The following is a 24701-nucleotide window of genomic DNA, read 5'->3' on the forward strand; positions in this document are numbered from 1 at the left end:
AGATGTTCTACCAGACGGTTGTGGCGAGTGCCCTCTTCTACGCGGTGGTGTGCTGGGGTGGCAGCATAAAGATGAAAGACGCCTCATGCCTGGACAAACTTGTTAAGAAGGCAGGCTCTATTGTAGGAGTAAAGTTGGACAGTTTAACATCTGTGGCAGAGAAACGGACACTAAGCAAACTCCTGTCAATCATGAATAATCCACTGCATCCACTTAACAGTGTCATCTCCAGACAGAGGAGTAGCTTCAGTGACAGACTTTTGTCACTGTCCTGCTCCACTGACAGACTGAGGAGATCGTTCCTTCCCCAAACTATGCGAATCTTCAATTCGTCCTTGGGGAGTAAATTTGAACATTCATTTTATTTTAATTTTTTTCATTTTTATTACTATTTAATTTAATATTGTTTCTTTGTATCAGTATACTGCTGCTGGATTATGTGAATTTCCCCTTGGGATTAATAAAGTATCTATCTATCTAGATGGGTTGATAACATTCTGGAATTGCTTAATGTGTGAGTGGGTATTTTCTGAGACAAAGGACCTTATTTATGTAAGCACAAATTTACAATTAGTTCAGCACACATAAACTAAAATGCACCAAATCTGATGACCTGCCTATTAGTTGTGATTGCCAATTGCTTTTTTTTTTTATATAAATATGCTGAGCACCACATTCTCTCACATGATTCAGTCAGTAAATAAGTGTCAATTTGTTAGAGTGAAATGTCAAGCCATATTGAATGGAGAATGTCACAAGGGTAATATACTGTGTCTCATTATTTGATAGCTGCTATGTGACAAATTTCTAAGGTATGACAGTCTCTTTTGCCAATTAAAATAATCACCCACACATATTCAGTATTCCATTTCACTTTTTTTTTTAATGTTTTATAGCCTTATGCTAAAATTTTTAAATTCATGTTTTCCCTAATCAGTCACCACTCTATACCCCAGAATAACAATGTGAAAACAGGATTTTAGAAATTTATGCAAGTTTACTAAAGATAAAAATGCTGAAATAACACGGTGACACAAGTATTGCAGACTCAATGTTATGACACTTAAAATTTGGCACAGGTGCAACCCATTGTATTGATCATCACTGAAATGTTTGTAAACCTTGGGTGATGGCCTCCTGTAATATATTCAGTTGATTAGGGCTGATCTGGAAAGGCACACACCTACCTATGCAAGGTCCTACAGTTAACATTGTGTATCAAAGCAAAGCCCAAGCCATGAGCTTAAAGGAATTTCCTGCAGAGCTTATTGAAGGGATTGTGTTGAGGCACAGATCTGGGGAGGGCTACCACAAAACATCCTGCAGCATTGAATGTTAAATTCATAACTCTTAAATGGGAGAAGTGTGGAACAGCCACAATTCTTACTAGGGATGGTCATAACTGAGCAATTGTGGGAGAAGGGTTGTGGTAAGAGATCCTCATCCTGTATGGAGATGATGAAATTTCCAGAAAAGCCACAATTACTGCATCACTCCACAAATCTGGGTCTTATCCTCACTAAGAGACACATATAGGCGTGCTTGGAGTTTGCAAAAACGCATCTAAGGAGTTCAACTGTGAGAAACAAGATTCTCTGGTTTGATGAAACCGATATTAGCATAATGTCTGGGGGAAACCAGTCCCAGTTTCCTGAAAACCACACAGCATGGTGCTACAAACAATATTATTTTCCAGGGTATTGTTTGTAGCACAATGCTGTGTGGTTTTCAGGAAACTGGGACTGGGGGAAAGCAGAACGGACCAAAGTGCAGACATATCCTTAACCCTTGACTACTCGCACGAGTGCATTTTGTACACCAATCTCAGTTATTTTTGTCCAGCATCCTTCTGCTTGAACCTACCAGCATCATCCTCCGTCTTTCCTCAGCTTGATTTAGCACAAGTACAGTGTTGCAATGGTTTCCCTCCAGTGCGTTCCCATAATATTTTATGAGTGGGTGTACAGTCGCAAGTTCCATATGGTGCATTTGGTACACCTCACAGGTACTTACTATGTATTACAACGATGAAATGTTCTTCTTGCAATGACTTTGTCTGCAAAGAACATTCAACAACTGAAGTGAAATGTGATACATGGGCAAATCCTGCAGTGGACGAAAGTGTGACCGTTGCCGAATGAGCACTGGAGAAGTGGATCAGGTTTATTTTCAGATAGTCCTGGATTGTGTCGTACTATTCAGTAATGTGGCATTAAATTACATTAAAAACATGTATTATTTCAAATTGCTGAAATATTTTATATTACAACCTCACAGTGTGTATATAAATTGCCAAATTCAAAACTAGTGCATAAAGAACACCGCGCGATTACTTATCAGAGGAAAAATGGTGCGAGTAGTTAAGGGTTAATGAAAACTTTTCTGGAGTGCCCTGGACTGAAGATTCACCCTCCAACAAAGCACAAAGCAAAGACAACACAGAAGTGAATTGGATTTAATTCCGGGAATGTCCTTGAGTAGCCCAGTTCCGAGCTAGGGACAATGGCAAAAAGGCAGCATTCTAACGAGCCTTCGATTTATCACAGCGTTTTCAACTATGTAGAAGTTAACCCTTCGATGTTTGGTGCTAGTCAAGCGTGAGGCGGTTAGACTGCTTTTAGGTTATTTCTTTTAATACGTCTGTCGATGGATGTAAAACTGTATTTAGGCAAACGCATATCCTTGAATTCTGTCCTGCGTGAGTAGTCCCATCGATGATTTGTATCTTCTCATGCCGACCTCGGCGACCCTGAAAAAATGGATTAGGAGTGTTTAAAAATATTTGAATTATGTATCCATTATGCGATCACTTTCCACAAACTAACGAAATCTGATAAACTGCTTATTATCTTATTTATAACAAACGGTGGCTGCCTAAGTGAACCAAACACTCAACTTCCTACAAAGGTAACATTGTTTCCGACTTACTCCACGTCAGCCTCTGCGTATTACTTCACTTCCTCTCTCTGGGGACGAAACAGTGGCGACCCGCCCAAGTCTCATACTGATTGGCGGGACGTGTCAACGTGGCGTGTAGCGTATCATTGGCTGAGCCGGAACCCGCGTAATGAATGGGCGCTTTGGCAGAGGCGCTAGTTCGGCTGCCGAGGCAGTGGTGGTGACCCTGCTGAAGGCTTTGCCGGTAGAATGGGCGGTATTGTATGTAAGGTGCGTGCTTAGAGGTAGCGGCGCAGGCTAGCAAATCGTCATGGCTACCCGAGTGTGCGAGCTGTTCGGCCACCGGCGCATCGCTGCGGGACTGTTGGTCAACCTGCTTTCCTCCATATGCATCGTATTTATCAACAAGTGGATTTACGTGCAGTATGGCTTTCCCAACATGACACTGACATTGGTGCACTTTGTAGTAACTTGGCTAGGGCTCTACCTCTGTCAAAAGATGGACATATTCGCTCCAAAAAGTTTGCAGCCTTCCAAAATCTTCCTTCTGGCATTGAGTTTCTGCGGCTTCGTGGCTTTCACCAACCTGTCCCTTCAGAACAACACTATTGGCACTTACCAGCTCGCTAAAGCTATGACCACGCCGGTGATTATCGTCATCCAGACTGTATACTACAAGAAGACATTCTCCACCAAAATTAAATTAACCTTGGTAAGTGCGAGATCTCTTTCTATGCCACGACCCTGTTTTGGATATGAAAGTTGGGGACCAAATCTGTTGTGACGACTGGTTCCTTTTTTTTTCTCCTGTAAACTCTTTGTAGCTCACGTGTGCGAACTTTGACCGTTTACAATGGTTGAATTGCTGTAGGCAAATCCCAGGTTTCGTGCAAAATATCGTCTATAATGTATTGGCTCCTTCATCTCTAAAGACGCTGGGTAGGTAGGCAGCAATGCCCGCCTGCCAGAATACAGAGGGAAGGAGTGATTGCCGATGACTGACATCATTTGGCGCTAAATACAGAGCTCGCTTCACTTGGAATAAAAGTTGGGCCCTTTAACAGGGTACAAGTGGGATGACATCACTGCGTAGTCGTTACAGTTTGATTACAATGGGACAACAGTTAATATATCAAAAAAGATTCAGTGGGTCAGAAACTGCACCAATGAAGAAGTTCATCTGTTTCATATTGTGAATAAGTAGGCCTCATTTTTAGTTCATTTTCAACCTGCCTTCTTGCCATTAACAAGCAGGCCATTATGCAGGTTATCTCCATCCACCCCTTTCCATTTCTTTTATGTAGAGTACTGTATTAAGTGCTACACACATTTGATGTGAAAGTGTTTGATCTGTATCAGTAATCACTTCACATATTGGGTTTTGTTGTTGTTGCAGGCAGTGTGGTGTAGTGGTTAAGGCTTTGAACTTCAAACCCTCAGGGTGTGGGTTCAAATTTTTGCAGATGACAGTGTGTGACAATGAGCAAGTCACTTTGCCAAAGTTCCAATTGGAAAAACAAATGAAATGTAATCAATTGTAAGTCAAATGTTTTGTCTCCTTGGAAAAAGGTGTCAGTCAAATTTGTAAATGTACAAGGTGTTTCCATACAGCTGCTTAGATTTGTCTGTTATCTTTATATTTTTGTGGGTTTTCCAATATCCCACCCTACCAGCATGGTAAGATTAGTTGATGAATAAACTTCCCCAGGCTCGATATGTTAAGAGTTCCCTTTATTGGACTGACTCTAGTGAAAATTTGATTGCTTCTTTCTGTCTAATGCTGACACAATGAGCCACTGCAACCTTAAAAGTGAATGAAAACTGTTTGAAAATGGATAAACAAGTGACTAGAATCTCTGGCTATTTTGATCCTTAATCCTTAATTTAATTCCGAAAATTAAATTAAAATAAATACATGAGCAGTTTAGTTGACGTGTTGGAAAAAAGTGTCCTGGAACAAACTGGTTTCAATTGGGTGGCTGAATTAATGAGTTTTGTCATTTTTGACAAAATTATAGTATCCTATGTATTCTAAAGCAGGGATTCAGCTTGTTTACAATAAAAATGCATGTTCTGAAAATAACTGTCATCTGCAGGCTGTAGTCTTAAAATGTCCCAGAGCCACTTCTGAGTCCAGTGTCCCACTGATTTTATTTGTGCACTTTCCATCTTTTTCTTAGAGAAGGTACAGTAATTGCGATAAAACAGTATCTATCATTCTTAGTCCCTTTCTTTACAATGTTGTAACTGCAATATAGGAAAAGCAAGGATCATTTGTATCCATTCTCGAATAATCCAAATCCAACCTTTTTACCAGTAAATAATTTTTCAGTATTTTAATAGCTCCATTCTCAGTTGGCTCCTGTTGATACGTGGAGCTCAGAAGACTTAGGGGCTCCACCCCCAGGTTTGTTTTACTGGATATGTCCTTCTCAAAAAATTAGCATATTGTGATAAAGTTCATTATTTTCTGTAATGTACTGATAAACATTAGACTTTTCATATATTTTAGATTCATTACACACAACTGAAGTAGTTCAAGCCTTTTATTGTTTTAATATTGATGATTTTGGCATACAGCTCATGAAATAATACAGAATTACAGAAAATAATGAACTTTATCACAATATGCTAATTTTTTGAGAAGGACCTGTACAATTTAAAGAGATTGTTATTTTCATGGGAATTGTTACATATGCATTATTTTCATTTTTACTTTGTAACTTTTGTAAAAATAATACTTGTCCTTTATTCTTGGCCCCGGGCATGGTTACATTTCTTTCTCGCAGGACGTATAACGCTGCTCGTGTTGTCAAGGGGGTGCGGCTGAATGCACGCGAAGGAGAAGTGATCGGATCATCTGCTGGCTTTCTACTGCTGGCGAGCTGTGTGTTTTGCTTGTCACTTGTCGTTGTTTTAAGAGCTGGGAGCAAGTTAAAGTGTCTCTCGCAGGACTTCAAATTGTCTTCCAAGAAGATCACGTCTCGTCTCCCTAGTCTGCCTCCCCAAGATTTTTTTTGTATGATTGAGAGATTAAATATTATCAATGCAATCGACTTTGTGCATGCTATACTCTTCCACTTTGTTTGAGTAATTCGCACATATTCTTGGTTTATTTCTGTCTGTTTTATTTTACAGATCCCTATCAGTGTGGGTGTTGTTCTAAACTCCTACTATGATGTGAAGTTCAACTTCTTGGGAATGCTGTTTGCAGTCCTGGGTGTCCTCGTCACTTCACTTTATCAAGTGGTGAGTACCAGGGCGTTGTACCGTGTTAACCATTATGGATGTAACGGGAAGTCAAGCAAAATGTTGAGTGAATGCCTTTGTGTTTCTGTAACAACCCAATAGAGGCTTAAACTACAAATGATTCAGACATGCTGCTCATCCACTCTAGAGCGCTGGCCTATGCATGCCCATTATACAAGATGTCTTGTATAAAGAAATGAGGGCAAAACACGTGACGGTAACTCTTTGCATTATTTGACAGTAAACTATCTTTATATATATATATATATATATATATATATATATATATATATATATATATATATATATATATATATATATATATATTGTAGAAAAGAGACAAACCACTCAAAAAAGTTTGGGGTTTTCTGGCCCCGTATACTGTAAATAGCGAGTCCAAGCAGATTTATACAAAAGTAATTCATCTAACAGAGACTGCCAGAATGGCTGAGTGGGTTAAGATTTATGGTGAGGGACCGGAAATGAATAGAGATGAATGCTGGGAAGGAACCGAGGTGGATTCTGGAATTGATGGGGTCTTCAGAGGGAAGGCGGAAGTGGTGATGCGTGGTCAGGTAGACATGGCAGATTCATGGTGGCGGTGTGTCTTTCTTTCTGCAGAAATAAAGAGAGAGAGGTTAGTACCCCGCCAATCCCTTCTGGCATGTGCTTTCACGCTACAGTTTAGGTCCTTACACTGCTCCCTAATCGCACGTGCGTAACAATATATAATGACATATAGCTACAAAACTGCTGCAAGACTAAGAGATAAATAAATATAACTTAATAAATTATTAGGAATAGTAAAATTTTCACATTTAAAATTAAATTGTAAATTAACACTAATTTTTTTTTTTTTGTTTTATTTGGTTTTTTTTTTTCTAATGCCTGAATTATCAGATTGTAGTTCACTGAAGGCTGTGGGGGATATAATAAGAACCAGCCAGTCTGGAAATTATGCCATCATCGTATGTTCACGATGACTACTGTTTGGTAGTAAAATTTAGACAATGCAGAGGAGGCATCTTGAACTAAACCACAAAAAAGAAAAAAAAAGTTAAATGCACAATTTGAAATTTAGATTAAATAAAATTTCTTACCATGATCAAATGAAGTGAATTTCATCTGTCACCTTATAGGCTGCAAATGTAGTTTCCACCCTCCAGGAGTTTATAGTCAAGATTATCATGGTTTGCATTCTAATATATGTATTGTGCCTATTGCTATATAATTATCACCAATTGGGAGAAGAGCTTAATTTCATTCCTGTCTCTCCAGCATCACAAATGATAGGGTTCACTATACCCCGGCTTAGAAGGAAAGTCCACCAAAGATTAATGAGGGAAAACTATGTCCTAGCTGAAAGAAGGCAGTACATGGTCCCAGGCTGTGAATTTTGAGATCATAATGTCTTCTTAAAGGCATGGGACAGAGAAGTCTAGTCATAACTCTCACCAGTGCATTTCTGCAGTAGTTAAGAGGTGGATGCACTTATGAGGCACTGTGCTGCATACTCACAGTTTCACCACTTACACAACTTCGGTGTGGGAGGTTTTTGTCTAGACATGAATTACTTTGTTGTGCTTATACTTTCCTTGTATTTTTTTAATGTTTAGCCACCTCAGCATCTTCTTGGGTATAGTGAGGGTCCCCAAGGATGCACTTTTCTGCTACACTACAAAGAAAGATCAAAATCTTAAATAAACTTTGGGTACATTAAATATTCGCCTACTTCAGTCAATATTTGTTTAAACACATTTGAAAGTAGTTAAAACCTTTTATCACAGATTACAAGTAATTCTATTTTCCTAATTTCCTAATTGTCGACCCGATTATAAATTTTGTTAATTTTTTCCAGTCTTCGATAACAGTTCTTTTTTTTTTTCTTCACTGAATTATTGTAAAAGCTTGCTAGTGTTCCTGTTTATCTGCTGTAAGGTACCTAAATTTAAAGACCTTCCAGAGGTACACACTCATTTTAATTTGACATCATTGTCAATAATGCTATGCCACATTGAGGCCTTCAGTTAACGCTATGAATTATTCCAACTTTTATAATGCTCTTGTACAAGATCAATATGAATACTTGTAAAATATGAATATGTAGTCGTATATGTATAAGGGACATACCAAAATAATTAGTATATTGAAATGACTAAGAAATATCCTACAATATTAAAATGCTCAGTATCAAAATCCATCTGTTGTTATGAATTTGAGGAAAATATGATGTTACATTTTTATAGCACACTGCAAGAAAAAGTTGGACACCAACATGTCATTTATGCAATAAGCAGTTGATACATTTCTTGTGAAGAGGATATCTTGATAGCCAACTTTTTACTCATGGCTTTAGTGTGCATTTAGAGATGTACACAGTGATGCTAGCAGTCCCGGACAATGGGTAGAGAAAGCACTTGAGAACACAGACATCACAAATCAGTCTTGAAATAGTGTTCATCATATCAGAAAGAATTGAGATGTGGCAGATAGTGCATTGAAGATGTGCAGGTAGCAGTCTGCTTTCTTTCAAAATAGCAATAACTGAAGGGAAGCCTGATGGAATAGTGTGATGCTGATAGTGGGGGTCCCAGCATAGTTCAAGTTCCTACTTCAGATAGGAGACAGTTCTTCAAGGATGGTGATGAGCTGATCAGCAGAGTTTTGTAATTTCAGGTTATGCTTGCTTCCCAGATCCACTGATGGAATTTACATGCATTTTGCAAGTAGATGCTTTTTATTTTAGTTGGGCCTTTGCAAACTTGTCTTCTCTTAGCTAGAGCGAACAGGCTAAACAAACCGGGAACCCACCCCCTAAAATTTAATGCCTTGGAGATCTGGGTGTTAAAAAAAGTTAGGCTTGAATACACAATGGGACATCTGAAAATTGAAAGTACCCCTTATGAGAAGGATTTAGAAGTTGTAGTTGACTTATCAGTATCAACTGCCAGACAGTGTTCAGAAACCATTAAGAAGGCTAACAGAATGTTAGGTTATATAGCACGGTGTGTGGAGTACAAGTCCAAGGAGGTTATGCTCAACCTTTATAATGCACTGGTAAGGCATCATCTTGAATACTGTGTGCAGTTTTGGTCTCCAGGCTACAAAAATTACATAGCAGCGCTAGAAAAGGTCCAGAGAAGAGATACTAGGCTGATTCCAGGGCTAGAGGGGTTGAATTATGAAGAACAAATAAAAGAGCTGAGCCTTTTAAGTTTTAAGTAAAAGAAGATTAAGAGGAGACATAATTGAAATGTTTGAAGCTATAAAAGGAATTAGTCCATTGGATTAAGACTGTTGTTTTAAAATTAGTTCATCAAGAACATGGGAACTTAATTGGGAAAATAAAAAAAATCACAAAAACATTGGGAGGTTTTTCTTTATACACAGAACCATACACACATAGAATAAGTTACCATGTAGCGTGGTAGACAGTAAGACTTTAGGGACTTTCAAAACTCAACTTGATGTTGTTTTGGAAGAATTAAGTGGACAAGAATGGTGAGCTTTGTTGGGCTTAATGGCCTGTTCTCATCTAGATTGTTCTACTGTTCTAACTCCACAAACCTTTTGGTGTCCCAATAAAATGTGTCTAGCTTTATCAACTGAAGCATTCTGCAGCATAAACATCTAATTTTTAGACTGCTTAAAAATATAGTAGCCATTAGGTTATATTAGGTTTGCAAGCCACAGCAACATGCTAATTACTAACCATAACTGACTGATTGTATATAATTATGTAAAGAGCCATTCGTTCTATTGATTTAGTTTTTTTGTCTCTACTTTTCTTTATTGTCTCACGTTTTAGTGGGTTGGAGCCAAGCAGCATGAACTTCAGGTTAATTCCATGCAGCTGCTCTACTATCAGGCCCCCATGTCTTCAGCATTTTTACTTCTTATCATACCATTCTTTGAACCCCTGACTGGAGAAGGAGGGATCTTTGGGCCATGGTCTGTCTCAGCGGTGGTAAGATTTTTTTCCTTTTCTCTCCCTACTTTGAAATGTAAATATTTGTTGTATTGTATCTGTACATATGTGCAAGGATAATATAGTGGCACAGTAGTTAGTTCTGAAGCTTTACAGCTACAGTAGATGCAGTTATTTACAATTTTCTAATTTTAATTTGCAGCCCTGATTTTAGATAATTTTTTGGCTTTTATTTCAGCTCACAAAGAGAAAGAAATCATGGATTTGATTCTGTTTTAAAACAAACCATTGAGAAAGAAATTAGGGGGTGAGAATGGATTTAAATATGATTTCTTGTACAGTTTTCTCCAAAGCAGCAGAACAAGTAATCTTACTGGAATAATTTTCCTGTTTTTGCTATTTAAAAATAGTTGCAATTCTGAATAGAAATTCATAATTCCACTTTTATAAGTAATGACAATAGCATAAGTAATGGGTGAGTCTATTAATGACTTAAACACAGGCATTGGCATTTGTGTCATAGCAGATAAATATTTATGTTTGAAATGCAGAGATACAACAGCATTAACATTCAAGATGCCTGTGGGCAAAGGTGTAACTTTGCCTACAAATAACATCCTCATAATTTTAAGATGACTCTGTCTTACCATATTTCTTTTGACATCTGTTCAATGAAATGAACAATAATAAAATTATTTTAGTGTAGAGATGGTGAAATTACTGTTTTATTTTTATTATCACACTAAATAATTTGTACCAAACATTGCCTAAATGATAACTGAATGAGATGATACACAACATCTTTTAAACTGTGTAATGAAAGCTTTGATTTGGTTCAGATCTGTCTTATAAGTACTCCGATGCGTACCCCATGTAATATAGTGTGGTTCATTTGAGACATTTGAAAATGAAGACTGTAAAAACATAGTGTGTTTTGTGTGGGGAATGCATTTATTCACTGACATACTGTACTGTTTAAGCATGGGAAAACACTAAGGAATAACTGGAGCTATTGAAAGTAATTGAGCAAAGAATGTTAATTGCATTCATAGTTCACTTCTTCTTGTTTCACTTAATAAGAAGACTTTCTTTGCCCCTATACTACCACTCCATGAGTTAATCATAAGGCAGTCTAACAGAAACACGGAAAATGCAAGCAGCAAACACAACTTAATATATACAACAGTCAAACATATAGGGCTTGTTCATATTCAGATGAAGGTAAATTAAGCCAGCACTGACAAGCAAAAAATTGAGAAGTCATCTTTTCACTCTCCTTCCATCTGGTAGTTGGCTCAGGTGAATCGCTACCTAGAATTCCAGATTTCATAATAGTACTTATCCAGATGCTATCCACCAAGTCGCATGAACCTTGTAACGGCTGACCCCTTTACCCAGCCGGCAGCTACACCTCCAAGACCTGTGGCCTGGAGAATTTACTGAGAAATAATCTACCTATCAAGCCGTACTTCTAACCAATTAAACTTTTCCCCACAATCGACGGTGTAAATGTAAGTACACAAAAGCAAGATGTAAAATTAAACGGATTAAATATATTAAATGAAACAAGACATTGAAAAAACAGGAAACAGATATTAATATAAATATCCCTCCACCCCAGCAACAACAAGACACCACCAAACATAAATACAACAAAAACCCTCCCTTGCCCCTGTAACATATAACACACAACACAAATAACAAAATGACTGATAAACTGAATGATTGTGAACTTGAGTCCGATTATAAAACTGTCCTGAAAACGGATGACTGAACTAGCGGTAAATGCGGCGTTTGATTTTTCCCGGCGATTGGAGCAACCTCACCGTGATTCCTCGGCGTATGGTGGATGGTGAATCGACCCCGGGGTCTCAGTAGATGGAGGTTGAAAGACAGTCCGGCAAAATGAAAAGCAAACTGGTGAAAAGGCGCAATGTGAAAAAACAAGCAAGTTGAAAAGTGGTTGAAACAAAATGGTCTCCTTCGTTCTTTCTTCTCTCTCTCCTGATTACTTAAATAGTCTGTGTGAAGGCTGTGATTGATTAATTAAGAACAGGTGTTTTCCAGGTTTGCGGCTGTGGTCTCCTTCCATCATCCTTCCTCCTTTATGGGGATGGCATTAACTGCTACACATACAAACAGCAAACGGGACAATAAAACGAGACGCACTCAGGACTGACATTTAACACTAACTATTTGGCCCCGCTACAACCTTACATCATGACCTCAGAAGTCATTTACATAATTATGATGAATATGTCTAGAAGTGGTCATGTTAAACAGATTGTGGGTTTTGGAGAATAATTAGTACTTTTTTCTTATGTTGTTCGATGTCTATATTGTGTGCGTGTGTGTATGTGTTTATAAGCTTCACAAATTCATCTTGTTTCAAAATGTTTGTTGTCATGAACATAGATTCAAAATGCATTGCATTTTTTTGTTATACTGGAAGCAATGCGGCTTCTAACTGTACAAATTTGTAGTTTTAGACCTCTACCCCAGCCTGTGGACTACTTTTTTATTAAAGCTATATTGTAATTTATCCTTAATTACTTTTTTGAAGGAATGATTCAATCAATCAGTCACTGATCTAAATTGGCAGATTTTCACTATAAAAAGACTTGATTGGTGATCAGTAAATTAGCCAATCACAAATTAAAAACAGTCTTTTCAGCCCGTGCTTTTCTATGCTTTATGGTAATTTAGCTGCGGTGAAAATTTACACGAGGTATTATGGTAGCTGAGCCAGCCCGGCAAACCTCCTGCATTGTAAGTACAGAGTAGCACATTGAGGCTTGTTTTAACAGAAAGCAAGAGACGAATGGAATATTAGCCTTTACATTAAATGAAGTGGAGTAATAAACTGAGAAAGAGGAATCTGAAAAGTTGTCCTGTGTTATTAGACAAACAGCAAGAAAAGCTACTTTGATTAATTCATACATTTTTTATTTTGTACTTTTAATTAAAATGGACACCTTTTCAGTTTGAACAGTGAGCTTGTTTTTAAGTGCAGCAGCTTACACTTTCAATTGGAAAAAGAAAAGGGTAAAGATAAATTTGAAATTGCATCTTAGTAAACAATAGGCCTATTAGCTTAACAGTAAAATATTTCTTTTACTTATAAACCTGTTAAGCATGTTAGTATTGTGTCTTCTTGATGAACAACTTATGAACATTTTAATACATTTGTGTGACATTTACTGTATGTTTAGAAGCTATTCTTAAGATTTTAAAGTTTTAAAATAAACACATGTGGTCCTCCTTGCCACTCTCTGTATTTAAAAGTGACATATTGCATTAAGTTTCATTTTAAGATCTGTCATCAAAATACAAAAGATTCTGTAAAGCATAAACATCTTGAAATCAAAATGTTTAATTTCTATCATAAAAGTTAGTTTTTCACCTTTTAAAGCTTGAAATAATAGCACTAAAACAATTACAATTTGCTGAATTTTTCACATTCAACCTGTGAAACATGTTTGTTATTGAAGGAGGACTTTTTCGTCACTAAAAATCTTGTTCAGTATAAACTTTGAGTATAAAAATGAAAGAAATTATTTTGCATTGTTATTCAGTCTTCACATAGCCTATACATCTGTCCATTACATTCTGCAGCCGCTGATTAGTTAATCAGCAACCTACTGTGGTGTTTTTTCCCCAATTTTATCAGAACAGCATTGAACTGAGGGACACTGATTAAACATACACTAATACTTTGGGAGTACAAGTGGATTGGTTACTAATACAATTTTCCATAATAGCACTGCAATTAGAAGAGAAGGCGTAAGTTTCGATACCTAGGGGTAAAAACATCACAAGTAAACAAAGCTTTTTATCAACAAAATTTCGCCGTCTGTATGGAAAAAATTAAGCAAGACTTGCATAGATGGTCAACCCTTCATCTCACTCTAGCTGGAAGAATTAACGTTGTTAAGATGAATATTCTTTCTAAGCTTTTTTTTTCAGAACATTCCAATATACATCAATAAATAATTTTTTAAGCAATTAGATTCAACGATAACCTCTTTTATTTGGTACTTAAAACATCCATGTATCCAAAGGGTAATGCTACAAAGGCCTAAGGCAGAAGGTGGCATGGCTCTACCTAACTTTCAGTTTTATTACTGGGCAGCAAACATACAAGCTATAAAAACCTGGACATGGACACAGATAGATGAACATACATAGGCTTGGTCCGTAATAGAAATAAAATCCTGCCATACTTCTTTATATCCCCTGCCTTGTACCCCCATAATTGCAAGTTATCGCCAATATACTAATAACCTAATTGTGCTTCACTCACTCAGAATATGGAACCAATGTAGGAAGCATTTTAAGACGGAGAAGCTATTATCTGTGGCCCCTCTGCACGAGAACCACCTTTTTTAACCCTCTCAAACATATGCACTTCTTAAAATCTGGAAAACATCTGGGATTAAATCACTTAGAGATCTTTACATAGACAACGTCTTTGCATCCTATGAACAATTACATTCCAAATTTAACTTTCCAGCAACACATTTCTTTCATTATCTTCATATTAAAAACTTAGTTAAACAGAACCTGCACGATTTTCCTCATCTCCCACCTTCCTTTATGCTGGAAAAAATATTGCTCAGTTTTGAGGACTCAGACAGCATTTTTGCAATATATAAAACCATTTTACAGTCCCTCCCTTTCAAAGATCCAAGAGGACAGTGGGAAAGGATCTCTCACTCAACATATCAGAAAAGGAGTGGAAGGTAGCAAAGGAGAGAATTCACTCGAGCTCCATATGCACAAAGCATACAATTAATCAACTCAAAATGATATATTGAGCTAATACTCTCCAAAATGTTTCCAGGGCAAAATCCAACCTGCAAACGCTGCAATCAAGTCCCAGCCTTACTGGGTTTACATGTTTTGGGCCTGCACCAAATTAACATCATTCTGGACCAAAATCTTTAAATGCCTTTCATACAGCCTCGGTGTCACAATCCTTCCTAACCCATTAACAGCTGTGTTTGGTGTTCTTCCAGATGGGCTTAAAGTGGAGAAGAACAAGCAAACTGATCATCTTTACTACTGTGGAAAATGAACGTTCTCTTCATTCCCTTGTACTAATTCATGTCTGATTTAAAAGCATGCTTTGCTGAGCAAAACAGAAAAATATTTTTCCAAAGGACTCAAGGTCTATGCATTCCACACATGAGTCTGCCTTATCACTTTTTCCCTTAGCTTACATCTGAACGCCATAACAAAAGGGGCCAAGAAATCAAGTTGCACAAGGGGCGTTGAAGGGGCTCAAGGATTGTGTATACTAAACGTGTTGACTGTTGCATTTCATAATGATAGTAAATCATTATCAAAACGCATTCTAGGGGTATAAAAACTTGCCCCACCCAACAGATGGGGTTCAGAGGAGCCTTGACGCTGTCATGTATATTGATTGTCTGCTTTTCTGAAACTTTTCTCACTGTGACACTGAAAAATAAAGCTGCTTTATAATTTCACCTGCACGTAGACTTATCTTGCTCAACTGGGAGAATCCTAACTCTACTCTTTTAAGTCAGTGGATAACTGATGTTTTATACTATTTGAAATTGGAAAAAAAATCAGATTCTCACTTAGAGGATCTGTGCAGAACTTTTTCAAAACCTGGCAGGATCTAATCAATAACATTTTAGATTAAGCTCTTAAAGCACCGAGGAAACGGATTCTCTTCCAATTTCTTTTTCTTCTCCATTTATCTATCCGCTTATTAAACTCATCAATTTACTTATTTTTACTAGCTTTAAGCTTTACTCTGTTGGCCATGCTCTCTTTCCCGGGTGTGGGTTGATTTGGTTTCAATCCTATTTTTTTGTAAAAAAAAAAAAATTGATCTATTTGTATGGAATGATTACAATAAAATTAAAAAAAAAGAAGAGAAGGCATAAGTGCATATTGGAATTACATGCAAATCTTAAATTGGAGTAATAGTTTGCTGGAACTGGAGCCAGTCTATTACACCACCATGGTGAAGTTATGTTTATTGTTTAACCATAACTGGATTATGTAAGTAAAGGTGTGGAATTTAAATTAGTACAGCTGTTAGCTTTTTTAGAGGTATGTGTACAACTTTGAGCACTTCTCATTTACACTGGTATTTGTCATTGATGCAAAAGGAATTGGGGACAGAACAATAGTCTTTGGATTTTTACACATGAAACCACCACACAGAATGCAGCACTTTATTTCTGTTTGATCTAGCAATTTCCTTAACTATGAGCAAATCTAATCTGGCAGGCTATTACTGCATTCTCTATTGTAAACAAAATGTTGGTGATCCCTTGCTACTTATATTTCCAGCCCTGCTATGTATTGGATTACTTTACTTTTGTTGAGGGTTAATGAATATTCAAAGGTTAATGGCATTTTTCTTTTTAATTTTGCCGCACCTGATCCATATAAATTAAAATGCCCAACATTTCTAGTGTGGCATGGACCATAATGGTTATTCTTGCTATTGGTAAGGCCTCCCAGCTCTGAAACACTAGGTTCTTATCCTAGTCTTGTCACAGTCTGGAAGATTTCTCACATTCTCGCTGTTTGTACATTAGTTGTTTGTTGTTGTTGTTTTTTCTTCCACAGGCTGTTATTGGGTGACTCCTAACTTGCCCTCTTCTACTAATTCAATCTTTAAAATCAAATATATTTAAAACATTGGCACTCTAGGTGCGAGTGTGTTGGAATAGCCGATGTTCCTAGAATTGGTCCCTGCTTTGCAATGATGCTTCTGGAATCAACTATAGTTGCTTATTATACTAATATTTAGTTTAATTACTTCAGGAGATGGATTGATGGTTGGGTTTATAAAACTAGGTAAACATTTTTTTTTTTCATTCTTTTTTCCCAACTTATTTATTTTTTCTTATTAAGTCAGTCACTTCCTTCTATGTTATGCTTTTCATAGCGTATTGTCTTTTTACCTGCTTTGTTTTTAATATGGTTATGTGAAACCGGATTATAGCTGAGCAGCATCAAACATAAAGCACATTTCTCCAATACCTTCTTTTTCTGACAACACTGTGCCATTATAGGCCAAATACTGATATTTTAGAATGAAAGGGTAATGGTAACAATTCTTCATTTACTTGTCCTGTGTTATGCCAGTGACCAATTTAGGTTTACTGTTGTATGTGGCTTTAATTTTCTTCCTACATTATACAAGTTCTTTTAAGCCTTTCTTTTAAGGCTGTTTATGGTAGTGTTTGCTACGTAAAATATGTCATGGGTTCTGAACAGAATTGCAGTGTTTTTAAGTCTCATGTTTGTCTTTTCTTCAAAAGGTTACCTTAACAACTGCTGACGGGAAATCCTTAAGTTTATGGTGTATGCATGTCACACACAATTACTTGTAATTTACCAGTTCCTATTAAGTATTCAGGATCCAAGCATATTAACAGCCCAGTGTTTTATATTTCTGTTATGTAGTATGGAGTAAAAACACAGGCCAAATATTTGTGAATCATATTTAACATGAAATTAGTTGTGATATGTCAGTGAAAACTCAAGCAAAATTACACCTTTTATTGGCTAACTAAAAAGATTACAATATGCCTCGAAAGCTTGCATATTGTAATCTTTTTAGTTAGGCAATAAAAGGTGTCATTTTGCTTGACTTTTCACTACATTCATAATGGCTAACACAGTACAACACCCTAGTACTTGTGATATGTCATAAATGTTAATGGAAATACAAAGTATTTCCCACTTTGGCAAATGTTGTAGGGTTTGTTTTTTATCTACAGATTGTATGCAAACTTGGTTGAGCTTATTTAATCGCATAAGCTAAGTTTTGTATTTAACTGATTTTTATAGCTATGTTTTTTTCCAAAATGTTTGCATATACTGTATGAAAAAGAAAGAATTCAATTGAAACTTGGTAATAAGCTTTTCAGTCTCCCTTGTTCAGTTAGTGCAGTATCTTCTACAGGATATAAAAGCACTAAATGCACCAACAAACCTTTTAGGAGAACAGTGTAGAATTCCATTAGTACTGTATTCCCTGAAAAACCAGTGCAACTTGTTCTACAAATAAATTTTAAGATTAGTTTCTGCAGAAACTGACCATGTTTGTTCGATAGAAAAGTCAGATCTGGCAGAATAATGTCCTACATATTGAAAAGGCAAATGTTCCCATTTTAAAGTTTGTTTTTTTTTTCCCCCAGAGGAAAAAACTGTGACATTTCATATCTAAAAATGGCACTGTCATTAGTTGGAATCATTATTTAAACAACATTTGAATAAGGTAACGAGAGTTTCCTCACTCGCTCACTCATAGACCACCTATCGTAGTGTTTTAAGGTGCAATGTCGTACAGTTTTTGGACACTTCCTTTAAACTGTGCCACCATGACATAGCCGAAAAGCCAAAAGTCAGCCACAAACAAGTTCCTGTTGTACTTTAGAATCTTGATGTTACGGCTGTGCCTCATGGTCAGTTAACGGTAGGAACTGAACGGGCAGACTTATGAGTTAATGTTAACTGCCACTATGTCACTTACTTTTTAAAATCATTTCTTTTAGTAGTCCCTAAACAGAGTGTTCAATATTGTGTCAACTTTTTCCAAAAATGTGTTATTTCTCACCATTATTTTTTTTTCTTTACAGGTTATGGTCCTGTTCTCTGGTGTTATAGCATTTTTAGTCAACTTATCTATTTACTGGATTATTGGAAACACCTCTCCTGTTACGTATCCTTTCATTTACTCCCAAACAATGTTGTAGGGATGGACCCTGTTGATGTACCTGTTGTATATGGTATGATGAAGTTCAGATTTCCTATTTTTTGGGTTTATCTCCACTCTCCATAGTAGAACAGTGGATGTGTTAATGAGTTAAACTACCATGGCAGTCATCTGACTGGCAGTCAGTCCAATGTTTCTTTTTCTTGGTGTATTATTGTGCTGTACACATGGTCTAGGGCAGTCGTTTCAAACTCCAGGCCTGGAGGGCCATAGTGGCTTCAGGTTTTCATTCTAACCCTTTTCCTAACCAACAAGCAGTTTTCACTGCTAATGAACTTCTTTTCCCTTCATTTTAATAGCCGTATTTTTTAAGGATTCAGTGTTCTGAATTGATTTGTTTTTTCATTAAATGGCAGCCAAACAGAATTGAGATGTGAAATGAGCCAGCAGATGACCAGCTAGGTTGTAATGTCAAACTCCAACCAGTTTCTTAATGAGAAGCCAATTCTTGCTGTTAATTAAACTCGTTATTTAATTCCATGGCTCATTGCTGCTCTCACTCTACCACAGCAAGCATTTCCAAAACTTTTGATTTTCTGTTTTTCCTAAGAACAACGTCAAAATGTTTTGGTGACCTGAGAGATCAACCTTACCATCACATCTCTTTAATTTCAGATATTATGTGATGGGCACAGGGGAGCTGGTCATGTGGTGACTTGTTTTGTGTCTCATTATTGTTTGGCTGCTCATTAAGGAAAAAGAAACAACTAAGGGGCCTGAATCAAGTTAATTAAAATTAAGGCAAAAGAAGTAAATTAACAACACAAACTGGTCATTAATGAAGAAGGTGGTCAGAGTGAAAACCTGCAGCCACTGCGGCCCTCCAGGACTGGAGTTTGTTACCCGTGGTCTAGGGTACCCTATTGTTTTTATAAGGTAATGAAGGTATTCATTTTTTTTCCTTCCCTCTTATAAAAGTTATGTTTGTGATGAAAGGTTGGATCGGTGGCCTGATAACTGAATAATTAATCAGATCTATTAGTAGGAAATGTAGTAGTAGTTCCCAGCTAAATTTACTGCATTGCAAAATTTTTTTAGGCCCCCTACTTTTTTTAAATTACTTGTGAAAGAATACATTTTTAGAATTTTATTAGGTTTTAGTTTCTGCTGATATATTATCGTAAAATAAACTTGGCTGTATTCGCGACTTTTGTAGGGTGCAAGTTATGAGTCATCATAACATATAAAAGAGACATTTAACTGTTAACTATTAGATATGTGTTTCACCATTGTTATGCTTTCATATGGTATATTGCAGGCACTCCCTACCAGTTTTGGAATTTATAATGAACTGGTGTTTGCTTACCAATGTTTTGTTTTTTTTTTCTTTCTCTCTTAAATTGAGGCAACTTTTAATAATCATGTCTATTGAAAACCGTCGATTGTCTACTTAGCTGCATTTATGATAGATTATACTACTAATAGTGAAATCATTTTATGGCTATAGTCACTTAAAAACAAAACAGGCCATTCATTCTATTGGCTCTGAGTTAGCCTCTTATTCAGACATAACTTTGTAATTATTTCTTATTGGTACTTCATTATGGAATTTATAAAAATGTATACAAAAATGTGTTATGACTTCTTAATTTAATCATTTGCAGCAGCAAGGGCTCAGAATGTCTTTCTAAAAATATTTACATCGTTGCTAGCTGCAGTACTGGCTACTTGTTAACTTGCCCGCATTTCTTGCAGGGATTGTCTTTATGTGGCCATGGCTTAAAAGATGCACACCTTTTTCTGTTTCAATTTACTTTCATTGTTTATCATGCCATCAGAGAATGGTGATGTGCTGCCACTTGGTTGGACATACAAGTACAAATTTCACTGTACTCTGTACGTGTTACATTTCTATTACCACTACTGCCACCACCACCACCACCAATAGAAGATACCATGAATGTATTGTAAGAAAACAACATCATTTTGGGAAGTATACATACAAAGGAATAATGCACATTAAGTCAGATTCTCTATAAGTAAGCACAGTGTTTTAATGTGCACATTGAAGTGCAGAGGACATTTGGTACACACTGGCTTAAGGGTGGAGAAAAAGCACTTTCACTGGCTGAACTTATTATATTAGATTGGAGTATCACAAACACATTTGCATGATTGTACAATATCTCTATATTTTAAATGTAAGACTATTTTGGATGTAACTTTAGAGACATTATAATTTTTATAACCAGAAATATACACTGAAATGTAATAAAAACTTGAAACCTTGTGACCCAAAGAAGTCCAAAAGACACTGGCAGATTTGAAGCCTAAACTCAAAATAGGTCCCTTTGTTTTTCCCCACAGTGGAAGCAGACACACAAGGAGATGGATTCTAGATGCTCCTTTGTTTTGCCCTGTTTTTTTTATATAGAATGGGGAGCTAAGGAGCTGTGTGGCTAAAGTGTTTGGAAAGTTTTTTTTTGTTTGTTTTTTTTTTAATTATTATTATTTTACAAATAATATTGTATATCAAACCAATCAATTCTAAGGCACATTTATTGGTTGTGCAAAGTAACTACATGCAGATTCAAAGTAACTCCTTCAGATATTAATAGTTTGATGTGAAGAATGTAATAGATTGCAATGGCTTTATTGGTTATATAAAATGTAGCAATAAATTATAGCATAAATTACCAGAAAAATAGCCTAAGCATATATTAATTAGTCACTTGCCTGTCAAACTATAAATTCTTCTATCTTTATTTTACACCCTCCTATTCCCAAGCTTCTTGTATTGATTAGCAGCAAAGCATATATCCAGATATACCCAGGTAACTTCTACATAATCAAAATTTAATCCTAGAAAAAAAAATTAATAAACCTTCTATCATTATGGACCAATATAATCTGCTAACTTGATTATTGTGCTTAAGCTACATATGACAGAAGTAAAAGCAAGCATTTGCTAGATTTGTCTCATAGCTTAGTACGCCATATTGTGGATGGAACAGATTTTGCATTGCAACCCTCAAAAAGAGAATTCTCAGTCACAGAAAAGTAGGAGCTCAGATGTCTGTATGCAAATTATCAAGCAGCAAGTATGGTATGTGGCTGTAGTGCCTGTGTAAGCTGTAACCTTTACTTTTTTGCCGCCTGTTTAAATAATTTTCTAAAATACCCAGAAGTTAGAGAATATATAGTTTATTATCATCATTTAACATTAAATGCAAATAGAAACCTTGTCATACTTGCTTGCAAGTTTTTAGTTGGTTGTGTTTTAAGTACATGGAGGACTAAAAAGACAACTGCTGGATTATTGTTTCGGGGATCTTAAATGTATATAATTATGTGTTTGCAACCCATTTCTAAAAACCTTCAACATAAAGAGGGTTTACCTGATAGCAGTGTATTTGCCTGTGTAATTGAGTTATAGGTTATATTGAAACACCACAGATTGATAAAAACACAGTTAACATAATATTGTGATAGCCATAGTATAATTATGTTGTTTTGGGTAAAGATTACAGTTTGTTTATGACTACAGGTAGTTACATTGAGCCTTCTTTTTAAGATCTGATCAGGCTATAAAGCTCTTAAATGTCTATGGTTATTATATCTTGTGCTTATGTTAAATGCTGCAAATAGCTGTCTGATAGATTAAGATCATATGTCTGCTAATGATAAACATTTTCTTTAACGTTATAAATTATAGATACAACATGTTTGGCCATTTTAAGTTTTGCATTACTCTCCTGGGAGGCTATATGCTATTTGAAGATCCATTGTCTTTGAACCAAGGCTTGGGTATTTTGTGTACAATGTTTGGAATTTTGTCATACACACATTTCAAACTAAGTGAACAAGAAGAAGGGAAGAGTAAACTGATGTCAAGGCCATAATATCATCGGAAGACTTTTTTTGGAGTTGGAATAGTAAAATGGATCTGCAACACAAGGAAGAATGAAGAATACACAATGTGAAAAATATATTATGCCACAGTTTTATTTAAAGAATATATTGTGCCATATCCTGTATTCTTCTGCCAGTTAGCTTTTTCATTTTCTTTTTATACTGCTGAGGAGGACATGAAAACTACTTGATTCAAACCAAAAACAATTTAAAGTTTTCTAGGGTCACCCCAGTAAAGCAGTGCATTAAATGTACTTAGGGTATATGGTAAAAATTGAAATGAAATCATGAAAACAATAAGTGCTTTTATAATAATATTTGTGTGTGTGCCATTCTTCTCTTCTAAAAATAAGGTATATTTTGGTATTCAGTAAAAAGATGATATAGATATACAGTAGACGATAGCTGAACTATCAGCATCTCCTCAGAGACTTAATAACCTAAGGATGGGAGTACTCCAGGCACCTTTGTCTGTTGAGACTCTGAAGAATTACAGCCTGACCCAAGCATCCTGGCTTCTGTGAGCTCAAAAGACATCACTGCACAAAGGTAAGGATGACAACTCATGAAAACAATTAAGCCAGTGCTAGACATAATCTAAATTGCATTTTTAATACTGTAAGGCAACAATGCAAGATATATAGTTTGTCTTTTTATTTAAAAACAGTAGGTCCGTGTTTTTTTTCTTTCAAAATTATCAAATCACAGACTTTGTGAAGATGTATTGAGTAGTGTTTTAAACAGGAAAATGAAAGACTGTGAAGTCTTAACAGCAAACATCTCATGTCTTATTTTATTATCAACAGTTATCTTTTGTTGAATTATTGTAGTAGACCCAACATAATAAAAATCAGTTGTGTGCAAGTTAATATAAGGTAAGTAAAGTAGTCTGGTATTTTAAGGCATTTGTGCTGCCCTCTTTGCAAATCAGTAGTAATGTTTTATACAGCAAATGATTTCATATTTGACAGGAGTCTCTGTAAATGAGTTAATTAATCTCTGACTGTCTCTGTTCAGGCAGCCTATCCTCATAGATTATCCCAGAGATCTCTTGAAGACTTGCTCTTGGCAGAGTGTCTGCTTTGAAGTTCACAGTTCAACAGAGGAATGTAGTGGGAACTTCCTGATTTCTCGCTTGAAGCCATGTGACTGACTGGAGTGCACAGAGTCACATAATTTGTCATTTTGAAAGTGACATGGTACACATGAGCTCATTTAGGATTTTTCAAAATTTCATTTTGCTAAGATGTCTTAAAGTGTTTTCTTATTTGAAAAGTTGAGAGGTAAGATATTTAGAGTATTACATTATTTGCTCATAGTGTCACAGTGGTAAGCCGCTGAATCATGGATCTTAGATTTTGGGTTCAAATCCTGTACCTAGTCATTTTCCCTATGGACTTTACTCATACAGTGGATTTAGAAAATAAGCAAACTCCTTCACTTTCTGAACACTTATTGTGTTGCAGATATACACTCACCTAAAGGATTATTAGGAACACTTGTTCAATGTCTCATTAATGCAATTATCTAATCAACCAATCACATGGCAGTTGCTTCAATGCATTTAGGGCTGTGGTCCTGGTCAAGACAATCTCCTTAACTCCAAACTGAATGTCAAAATGGGAAAGAAAGGTGATTTAAGCAATTTTGAGCGTGGCATGGTTGTTGGTGCCAGACGGGCCGGTCTGAATATTTCACAATCTGCTCAATTACTGGGATTTTCACGCACAACCATTTCTAGGGTTTACAAAGAATGGTGTGAAAAGGGAAAAATATCCAGTATGCGGCAGTCCTGTGGGCGAAAATGCCTTGTTGATGCTAGAGGCCAGAGGAGAATAGGCCGACTGATTCAAGCTGATAAAAGAGCAACTTTGACTGAAATAACCACTCGTTACAACCGAGGTATGCAGCAAAGCATTTGTGAAGCCACAACACGCACAACCTTGAGGTGGATGGGCTACAACAGCAGAAGACCCCACCGGGTACCACTCATCTCCACTACAA

At 36.4% G+C, this 24701-nt stretch overlaps 1 protein-coding gene and 1 long non-coding RNA gene across 2 annotated transcripts; one reads left to right on the forward strand and one right to left on the reverse strand.

Moving 5' to 3' along the window:
- The first annotated feature begins 3074 nt into the window (after positions 1 to 3074).
- Positions 3075 to 23014, forward strand: slc35e3 (solute carrier family 35 member E3). Its single transcript, XM_039769787.1, has 5 exons — positions 3075 to 3610; positions 6037 to 6147; positions 9956 to 10114; positions 18709 to 18791; positions 22501 to 23014. The coding sequence occupies exons 1-5, from the start codon at positions 3209 to 3211 to the stop codon at positions 22685 to 22687; spliced, it is 942 nt and encodes a 313-aa protein (XP_039625721.1). The 5' UTR covers positions 3075 to 3208; the 3' UTR covers positions 22688 to 23014.
- On the reverse strand, positions 6501 to 7307 carry LOC120539580. The gene is made up of 2 exons (XR_005635629.1): positions 7248 to 7307; positions 6501 to 6762 (listed from the first exon to the last, which is right to left on the reverse strand). It is a non-coding gene; the product is annotated as an uncharacterized LOC120539580 (long non-coding RNA).
- Positions 23015 to 24701: the final 1687 nt, after the last annotated feature.

Source organism: Polypterus senegalus, chromosome 11 (assembly GCF_016835505.1).
Source record: "Polypterus senegalus isolate Bchr_013 chromosome 11, ASM1683550v1, whole genome shotgun sequence".
Lineage (NCBI taxonomy): Eukaryota > Metazoa > Chordata > Cladistia > Polypteriformes > Polypteridae > Polypterus > Polypterus senegalus.

Bases quoted from the DNA above. Each gene is read 5' to 3' on its own strand.
- slc35e3 (XM_039769787.1), top strand. From the start codon at position 3,209: ATGGCTACCCGAGTGTGCGAGCTGTTCGGCCACCGGCGCATCGCTGCG. The intron at 10,115-18,708 runs GTAAGATTTTTT...TTTTCTTTACAG, and splicing joins CATGGTCTGTCTCAGCGGTG to GTTATGGTCCTGTTCTCTGG. The intron at 18,792-22,500 runs GTATCCTTTCAT...TATAAATTATAG, and splicing joins GGAAACACCTCTCCTGTTAC to ATACAACATGTTTGGCCATT.